At 52.7% G+C, this 9,711-nt stretch overlaps 1 protein-coding gene across 1 annotated transcript; it reads right to left on the bottom strand.

The window, feature by feature from the left end:
- Positions 1 to 5,248: 5,248 nt before the first annotated feature.
- On the bottom strand, positions 5,249 to 6,052 carry PRLH (prolactin releasing hormone). The gene is made up of 2 exons (XM_016950786.4): positions 5,903 to 6,052; positions 5,249 to 5,562 (listed from the first exon to the last, which is right to left on the bottom strand). The coding sequence occupies exons 1-2, from the start codon at positions 6,000 to 6,002 to the stop codon at positions 5,399 to 5,401; spliced, it is 264 nt and encodes an 87-aa protein (XP_016806275.1). The 5' UTR covers positions 6,003 to 6,052; the 3' UTR covers positions 5,249 to 5,398.
- Positions 6,053 to 9,711: the final 3,659 nt, after the last annotated feature.

Raw genomic sequence — 9,711 nt, 5'->3', positions numbered from 1 at the left:
AGGTGAAATCTGACACTGTATTATTGCTATTATGCACACTGCAGTTTCCGGCTGCGAGTAAAGTCGGACCATTTTTCACGCGATGATTCCCTTGCCGATGAAGAACATGAAGTGTGAGTCCCTAGTGTGCTAGGCTATGTCCTCGCGCCCTGTGTCCCCGCAGCGGGCCCTCAGCCGGGGTGGGGACCCAGCTTGCGGGCGGCAGGAGGCTGAGGTTGCCCGGGGCCACCAGATGGCGCTCCAGCATTGTGGAAGGCAAGCCCCACGGTCCTGGCGTCCTGAGTGCTTGCTCTGCTGAAGGGCGAACCAGGAGGCTCTCAGAGGAGCTGCAGAGGAGCGGCTTGATGACATAGAAGGGGAGGAATACAAGGGAAGTTTGTAGGATGCCTGTATGTCTGACTGCCTGCTTCCCCCTCTGTTTTGACGACCTACTGTGACTATGCCAGCATTTACTATTAAAATGTGTCCTTTGACTCCTTCAGGAATCATTTCATGGCCTCCCCAAGAGTGGACAGATCTGTGGTGGTCCTGGAACCCTGGGTCTCCCGGGACTGTGACTGCCCCTTTCCCCTCCTCCCTCACCACTAGGCAGGTGGGGCTCAACCCTGTGCTGGAGTCACCTGCGGAGCTTCGGAAAGCCCCACACTGGGGCAGGGTGCGGTGGCTCATGCCTGTAATCCTGGCACTTCGGAAGGCCGAAGCGGGAGGACCACTTGAGGCCAGGAGTTTGTGACCAGCCTGGGCAACAAAGGGAGACCCTGTTTCTACAAAAAGCAAAACAAAAAATTAGCTGGGTATGATGGTGCACACTTGTAGTCCTGGCTACCCTGGAGGCTGAGGTGGGAGGATTGCTTAAGCCTTGGGGGTCGAGGCTGCAGTGAGCCATGATCAAGCCACTGCATTCCAGCCTGGGCACCAGAATGAGACCCCATCTCAAAAAAAAAAAAAAAAAAAAAAATGGAGCACCTCAGCTGCATATCACCCAGAGGTTCTGATTCCATCAGACTGCCCAGGGATTTCTAAATCCTTCCAGGTGAGCATAGGTGAGGCTGAGAACCTCAGTGAGGGCAGGGCCTCTGTCTGTCCTGATTTCTGTGGGATTCCCAGGGTCCTCTACACTGTCTGGCACACACCAGGCACTCAACACATGTGTATCCAACAAAGGGAGGAAAGCATGTTTTTTTTCCCTAGAGACCTAAAGAACAGGCAGGCCTTCCTGAAAACAGCCCCCGCCGCCCCTGACACCTGCGTGTGAAAGACTCACCTGTGTCAGTGCTCCACCACCTTATCTTCCTGTCCCGAAACGGGGCTGGGGTGGGGCAGCAGGCAGGAAGGCCCTATTTCTGCAAGCACACAGGGAGAGGCCCCAGCAGGGCCGCAGACATTTGTGTCGCAGATGATTCAGGATAAATGGGTCCAGGACCCCACTGGCCCCAGATCCTGGGAGAAGCTGGTCCATGCACCCACTGTCCAGGCTGCTGCTGGGGAAGCAGCTCCAGCCCTGCTTAGCCTGAGTTTGGACCTGGGTCTTCTCGTGAGCTGTTGTTTGCCTGTGGGGGATGGTGGTGGATGCCGGAGGCATGGCAATGTTGATGAGTGGCCCTGGGAGCCCCTGCCATCCCAGCCTGTGATGCTAACCTTTTCTTCTCTCTCTCTTTCTCTCTCTTTTTTTTTTTTTGTTTTGAGACAGTTTTGCTCTTGTCACCCAGGCTGTAGTGCAGTGATGGGATCTCAGCTCACTGCAGACTCTGCCTCCTAAGTTCAAGTGATTCTCTTGCTTCAGTCCCAAGTAGCTGGCACTACAGGCGCCCGCCACCACACCTGGCTAATTTTTGCATTTTTAGTAGAGATGGGGCTTCACCAGGCTGGTCTCGAACTCCTGACCTCAGGTGATCCACCTATCTCGGCATCCCAAAGTACTGGGATTACAGGTGAGCCACCGTGCCCGCCCTGTCTTGTTTCCTCTTGAGTATGTTCCCATCCCATTCTTCTGATGGGTCTGCGTTTCCCAGAGTGGCTGACTCACAGAACTATTCTTTTTAATTTTTTAAAAATTTATTCCCTGTTTAGGACTCCCACTAGCCAAATTTAGGCCAATTCGAGTGTCAAAAATTATAAAGTTCTGAAAAAAAAGAAAAAAAGAAATATCTTCTCTGGAAGAATCCAACTAATGACTGTGGAAGGAATTAGAGAATCACCATGGTGTGGGGGTGACTGGTGGTGCAGCAGCTGAGCCTGGCATGAGTAGTCAGGGGACACTGACATCTCAGGCCGCAAGCTGGCTGGGAAACAGGATTTGGCCATGGGGCCCTGGCCCCAGCACAGATTTCACACTGATCACACAGGAAAAAACCTCTTGCAATGAAGAGATCTGTCTCTACCACAGGGTCAAATAGCACTGTCAGAGAGGGAGCCCAGGATCCCATGGTCAGATATGATGCAGTGGGAAGGACACAGAGTTTTTGGGTCCACAGTGCATGACCTGAATCCAGGCAAGATCCTGGATGCCCCTCTCTGATGACAGGAAGTACAGGGAACGGAAGAACAGGTACATCACCTTGGGGGAACGACTTACAAATCACACAGGTGGAGCATTTTCCAAGACGACTCATCTGGGTGCTTGAAAAATTCAACACCAGGACAACATAAAAAATTAACTGGTCGGAAATCAAAGAGAAACAACTGACTGTGAATGCAGATTGGAGCCCGGTGGGGGAAAAAGGAGGCTGTCTTGCTACACGTGGGGATTTTTTAGATTAGAGTCTGGTGGGGGAAAAAGGAGACTGTCTTGCTACGTGTGGGGATTTTTTAGATTAGAGTCTGGTGGGGGAAAAAGACTGTCTTGCTGCATGTGGGGATTTTTTAGATTAGAGCCTGTTGGGGGAAAAAGACTGTCTTGCTACATGTGGGGATTTCTGAGTACAAACTAAAAACTAGATGATATTGTGAAATTACTACAACGGTTTGTTCAGGTGTGATAAGTTTATGGCTATGTAGGAGACTGGCCTTATTCTTGGGAGAAGGATGCTGAAAATATGCTTCTAGTACATTCACTCTGTTCTTCAGCCACTGCCGTGGTCCAGTTCTAAGACGTTTCACCACCTCCAAAAGGGAACCCCCATATCCATTAAGCAGTCATCCCCCCACCCCTCTTCCCTATCCCCTGACAGCCATGAATCTACTTCCATAGAATATGCAATGTCATACAACGTTTTTATATAAACAGAATCATACAACATTTGAATTCTTGTGCCTGGCTTCTTTCACTTAGCATGATGCTTCCAAGGTTCATCCGTGTTGTGGCATGTATCAGTGGTCCATTCCTTTTCATGGCTGAGTAATATTCCATTGCATGGATAGACCACGCTGTGTTTTTCTACTCTTCTGTTGATGGGTGTTATGAAATGTTTGTGTCCCCGCCACTGCAAATTTATATGTTGAAATCCTCCCCCATTATGGTGGTATTAGGAGATCGGGTCTTTGGGAGGAGATTAGGTCATGAAGGTGGAGCCCTCATGGATGAAATTAGTGCCCTCATAAGAAGAGGCTAGAGAGCTTGCTTCCTGTTTCTGCTCTCTGCCATGTGAGGATATAACGAGAAGACGGTGTCTGTCAACCAGGAAGATGGTGTTGGATCAAGGTGTCGGATCAGCCAGCACCTTGATCTTGGACTTCCTGCCCCCAGAACTGTGAGGAGTGAGTGTTTACTGGCTGAGCCTCTGTGCCTATGCTATCTTATTAGAGCAGCCCGAACTGACTAAGGCAATGGGCATTCAGGTCATGTCCACCCTTTGGCTACTGGGAAGGGTGCTGCTGTAAACGCTGCTGTGATGTGCTGAGCACCTGCCCTCAGTTCTCCAGGGTCTACACCTGGGGTGAATTGTTGGGTCGTTTGATAACTCCGTGTTTAACTTTTTGAGGGCTGTGGCCTCTTTAAGGCCTGACCCAGCCCCTGCTGCCTTAGGAGCAGGCCTTCCCCCCTTCCTGTTCCTGCAGGCTCACTCTACCCTGGCGAGGTGCTCAGGGCTGGAGGGGCTCCCCTGTAGCTGGGGAGGTGCAGTCACCCCAACTCAGCCCCGTGTAGGTGGTCTGGGCCTTGCCACTGGCCCCTCTGAGCATGGATGGCCAAGAGGGCTGTGGTCAGGATGGGCTCCTGAGATCAGCATCTGCAGGCAGGGTCCAGCAAGAGTCCAGGCCAAGCTTTGGGTTGGAGGGAGCTGGTGAAGCCTGTTACATGGCTGGGTGGAGGATGGGCCTTGGGGAAGGGGCTTGCACTCACAGAGCACCCACCCTGTGCCGGCTGGCGTGCAGGTGCCACGCCCACGGAGCTGAGGAATGAGGTAAGCGTTGCTGTTCTGTGGCATGCAGTTGTGGAAACTGAGGCTCAGTGATTCACGGGATGAACTCAATCTCCCAGGTGGTGCAAATGTGCCCCCAATGCCAACCTAAGCTACACCTGAGGCAGGATGTGGAGACATCCCCGTGTGATTTGAAAGGGACGCACGTGGCGTGGGAGCAATCTAGGTTCAAGTCTCCCTGCCATGGGTCAGAAACAATCCATGATGCATCTTCCCTGAGTAAGAGGGAGGCAAGACAGACTGCGATGAGAGGACTAGCAGTTGTAGGGGTTGCGGGGTGCGAGGATGAGTAGGTGGAGCCCAGAGGACTTCTAGGACAGTTAAACGACTCTGCATGATGCCACATCGTGTTGTTGTACATTTGTGCAAACCCACAGGATGCACAGCGTGGAGAGTGGGCTCTGACATACGCTGGTTGGGGATGGGGATGGGGATGTGTCAGTGTGGGTTCCTCGACTGGGACAAAGGCACCCTTGGTGGGGGTGTTGATCATGGGGGAGGCTGTGCGGATGTGGGGGAAGGGGGTGGATGGGAACTTTCTGTACCTTCTACTCAATTTTGCTGTGAACCTAAAGCTGCTCTGAAAAATAGTCTAAATAAAAAGGACTGAGGTTGAGGGGCTGCCCAGGGCTCAGGCTGGGGGCTGTGCTACCCTCCTATGGGGACAGTGTCCTGCAGAGTATGACGCGTGGCACCTCCTGGCCTTCTGCAGTGGACAGCCTGGGCAGCCACTCAGGGCAGCTTGGGTGTGGGGGTGGCTGTGGGCTGCCGGTGACCAAGGGTAGTCCCAGCGCCCCAACTCAGTGCCAAGTGCCCTCTGCCAAGTCACAAAGCCTTTTCTTCCAAAGAAGTTGCTGGGCTCTGAGGTTCTTTCTAGTCTAATGTCCCAGGAGGGAACAACTTCACAGTCACCACCACACAGTCGTGAATGTGTAACTGAAGACCAGAGCTTTTATTAGGATTGAAGGGAAAGGAGCCCAAAGGAGAGGAGAGGGTGGGGTGGGGGAGGCTCCAGAGTGATTTTCTTGACAAGCTGGCTGTCAGCCATCCTGGGACGACATAGCACCGCCTTCCAGGGGGAAGCAGGTCAGCCGGGGTCGCAGGCCAGGCTTGGGGACGTCCCCCAGGGTTGCCCTCCTCCGACCGAAGCGGCCCACAGGCCTGATCCCGCGACTGGCGTACCAGGCAGGATTGATGTCAGGGGCTGGAAAGGAAACAGCTGGAGCAGACCATGGGCACGTGTCCCCAGGGTGTGCTGTGTGCTCCCAGAGGCAGCGGGGCAGAGTGCACAGGCAGGGCCTCTCAGCCCAGTCGCCAGGCCATGCTGGGAGCCACCCAAGGAACAGGCACCCAGAGGTTCTGGCGAGGCCATTTCTGGGCGTGGGCTGGCTTTGGGAAGCAGGAGTTCAGAAAAGCACCAAGACTGACTTCCCTTTCCTCCCGCGCACCCCGTTCCTGCCAGGTTCTCGAGCGACCAGGCTGCACCAGGTTCTGGGGTGAGGGAGGGTGGGGTAAGGGAGGCTGACAGGGGTCCAGGCACTCACTGCGGATCTCCATGGAGTGCCGATGGGTACGACTTGCAGCTCCCCGCAGGGCCAGGCCCAGCATCAGCAGGCACAGGAGCCAGGCCCTCAGCACCTTCATCCCTTGGCTCCTCCGAGGAGGCCCCGCTGGAGGGGAGATCCAAATGAGGAGGACACGGCCTGGGGGAGAAGGGGCAGGAGCAGCGTCACACAGGCATCAGGGTGCGTGTGCACGGAGCTGGGACCTTGGGTAGAGTGAGCACTGTGTGTGAGAGAGAAGTATGTGCACGAGCCTGTGTGCATGTGAGTGCACATCTGTGTATGTATATGTGTACAAGAGGGTGTATGTGCACATGGGTGCATGTGTGTGTGTATGTGTGCAGGTGTGTATGTGTGTAGATGTGTGTATGTGTGCAGATGTGTGTGTGTATGTGTGTGTATGTGTGTATGTGTGCAGATGTGTGTGTATGTGTGTAGATGTGTGTGTAGATGTGTCTGTGTGTATTGTGTAGATGCGTGTGTATGTGTGCAGATGTGTCTGAGTGTGTGTAGATGTGTGTGGATGTGTGTGAGTGTGTGTAGATGTGTGTGAGTGTGTAGTTGTGTGTGAGTGTATGTATGTGTGTAGATGTGTATGTGTAGATGTGTGTAGTTGTGAGTGTATGTGTGTAGATGTGTGTATGTGTAGATGTGTGTGTGTAGATGTGTGTATGTGTGTCGATGTGTGTGTGTGTAGATGTGTATGTGTGTAGATGTGTATGTGTGTAGGTGTGAGTGTACGTGTGTAGATGTGTGTGAGTGTGTGTAGATGTGTGTGTATGAGTGTAGGTGTGTGTGTATGTGTGTAGATGTGTGTGAGTATGTGTGTAGATGTGTGTATGAGTGGTGTGTGAGTATGTGTGTAGATGTGTGTGAGTGTATGTATGTGTGTAGATGTGTGTATGTGTAGATGTGTATGTGTGTAGATGTGTATGTGTGTAGATGTGAGTGTATGTGTGTATGAGTGTAGATTGTGTGTATGTGTGTAGATGTGTATGTGAGTGTATGTGTGTAGATATGTGTGTATGTGTGCAGATGTGTGTGTGAGTGTATGTGTGCAGATGTGTATGTGTGATGTGTGTGTGTGTGTAGATGTGTGTATGTGTGTAGATGTGTCTGTGTATTGTGTAGATGCGTGTGTATGTGTGATGTGTCTGAGTGTGTAGATGTGTGTATGTGTGTAGATGTGTGTGTATATGTGTAGATGTGTGTATGTGTGTAGATGTGTGTGTATATGTGTGTGTAGATGTGTGTAACTGTATGTGTGTAGCTGTGTATGTGTGTAGGTGTCTGAGTGTATGTGTGTAGATGTGTGTATGTGTGTCAATGTGTGTGAGTGTATGTGTGTAGATGTGTATGTGTGTAGGTGTGAGTGTACGTGTGTAGATGTGTGTGTAGATGTGTGTGAGTGTATGTGTGTAGATGTGTATGAGTGTAGGTGTGTGAGTGTATGTGTGTAGATGTGTGTGAGTGTATGTATGTGTGTAGATGTGTGTGTAGATGTGTATGTGTAGATGTGTGTGTACGTGTGTAGATGTGTGTGAGAGTGTATGTGTGTAGATGTGTGTATGAGTGTAGATGTGTGTATGTGTGTAGATGTGTGTGAGTGTGTGTAGTTGTGTGTGAGTGTATGTATGTGTGTAGATGTGTGTGTTTATGTGTGTAGATGTGTGTGTGTAGTTGTGTGTGAGTGTGTAGATGTGTATGTATGTGTGTAGATGTGCGTGTGCACATAGCCACATAGATCTCCACGTGTTCCTCTGATCTGTGCTGGGGTGGGAATAAGCACAGAAACAGCAGTTAAACCTGGCTCTCTGCATGGTCCCCCACCCGCCTGTGACCCCATTCTCTCCTCTGCGCAATGAGGTGTTAAGTGAGAGGCTTCTGTGCGCGTCAGCCTCTAACGGGATCGGTCACATGTACATTGATGCTCATGATCAGAAAGCCCTCAGGAGTTGTGTGAGCTACGCGTTATAAAGGGGGGCTGTCATGGAACAGCCTTGGGTCCGTCTGTCCGCCTGTGTTAAGGGATCAGAAGGTGCAGCAGGCCTCTGCACGGCTGTGCATGTTGCACACCCAGGACAGCAGGTTTGTGGGGAGGTGCCCAGGGAGCTGCACAGGTGGAGGCAGCCCCTTGCTCAACCTCAGACATGGTTGGGGAGCTGGGGAGTGCCAAGCCTGGACCAGGCTCAGGGGCTGGATGGAATCCGGTGCACGGCCCTTTCCCACATTCATCTCAGCGCCTCCTAATGCCTGGTTCCAGCCTGCCATCCCAGCCCTGCTGGGGAATGTCAGCCGACAGCTGCGTGTTGTAGAATGAGTCTGCATCCTTTGCCCTAAGTAAGCCCACTCACCCTTGCCATGACACTAGATCCAGTCTTCTGAGGCTCCAAGGTAAACCTGTAGCATCTGGGACCTCTTCTCACAAGGCAGGGCCACTTCCTATCGGTGATGGGAGGGGGGGCTGCCGTGGATGACACCAGGTGCATAGAAAACCCCTTCCACCCCACTGGAGTGAAGATGCTGAAATGCCTAAACAGCATCCATCATGGCAGACCTGGAAACACCTGCTGCAGGCGCCCCTCCTCCTTCCTCCACCTGTGGCACTTTGGGTGCCATGGGAAGATGCCCGAGAGCTCCATCTTGCTCTGGGAAGGATCCCCCTGCTGACCTTGACTTTCCAGCCCCTCCCTGAGCCCCACAGAAAGTGCTCTCCATCAGAACAATTTAAAATGCCTACTCCTTTCCTTTTTAGAGACCTGGCGGGGCGTCCCATGCTAGGTGGGGTGGGGGGTTCCCCAGTCTAGAGGAAATGGAGGTGCCACCTTGAAGAGTGATAAAGAGATGCATCCCAGCAGGCTGGCCGTTTGCATTTCCTCTGGCACGGGACCCACGCCACCTGAGGGGTGTCCGAGAATGCTAACGATGCTCACTTGGCTCCTGATCCCCAAAGACCTGCCTCCCTGAGAGGTGGAGACTTTGGCTGGCTGCCCCGTGGGATTTCCTGGTCAGCGGAGTTGAATGGGACGTCTTTGCCTGGAGTCTCCACCATGGACAGCGCCGGAGCCTTGGTGCCCTGGGAGGGCAGGGTGGCTTTGGATGCAAGAACCCAGGGGCCAGCCGTCTCTGCCTCTCCTGCTTAGGCCTAGCCTCAGCTGCCAGGAGAGCAGGCAGGGTCTCAACCCGACCCACACTCAGACAGCAAGGGAAGATTTTACAAAGTAGCAAAGCAGAGGGCCCAAGCTCCAGCGCCTGGATATGAAACTCACCGTTCTCGAGTGTGGTAGAGGAGCTGTCCTGGCTACGGGTGCAGTGGAGCCGAGGAGGCAGGAGCCTCTGTTCCCCTTTTATAGCCCCTGAGAGGATGAAGCCAGCACCCCCAGGTGCCCTCCCCCAAGCCAGCCTGTCTCCCTCACAGGGCGGCATCAGGAGCGAGCCTGTGTCTTTTCTCGTTCCTTTATTAAAAAAAAAAAAAAAAACAAAACTCATCAGCGATGCAATTTGTTCCTTCCTGGGTTATATAATTTCATTTGGACCAAGTGGTTTTAAAACACATTAGCTTCTCTTCTTCGTGCTCGCCTTCGGGCAGACTGCAGTGTCAAGTGTCCGCTGGGCCTCACAGATGGGGCTCCCGGACTCCTTCCAGTCCTCTCTCCCTGCCTTTAAATCACTGTGTTCGCATTCAAGGGAAAGGTGAGAAGGGACAGTCGCCAAAGCCCAGCACTGCGGCTTTGTATCTTTGCGATCTTCTCGGTCCTCGTTCATTCACCTGCCTGACTGTCCTACCTGCA

Source organism: Pan troglodytes, chromosome 13, assembly GCF_028858775.2.
Source record: "Pan troglodytes isolate AG18354 chromosome 13, NHGRI_mPanTro3-v2.0_pri, whole genome shotgun sequence".
Lineage (NCBI taxonomy): Eukaryota > Metazoa > Chordata > Mammalia > Primates > Hominidae > Pan > Pan troglodytes.
The sequence above is the reverse complement of the archived record's forward strand: the minus strand, read 5'-3'. Positions and strand labels throughout refer to the sequence as shown.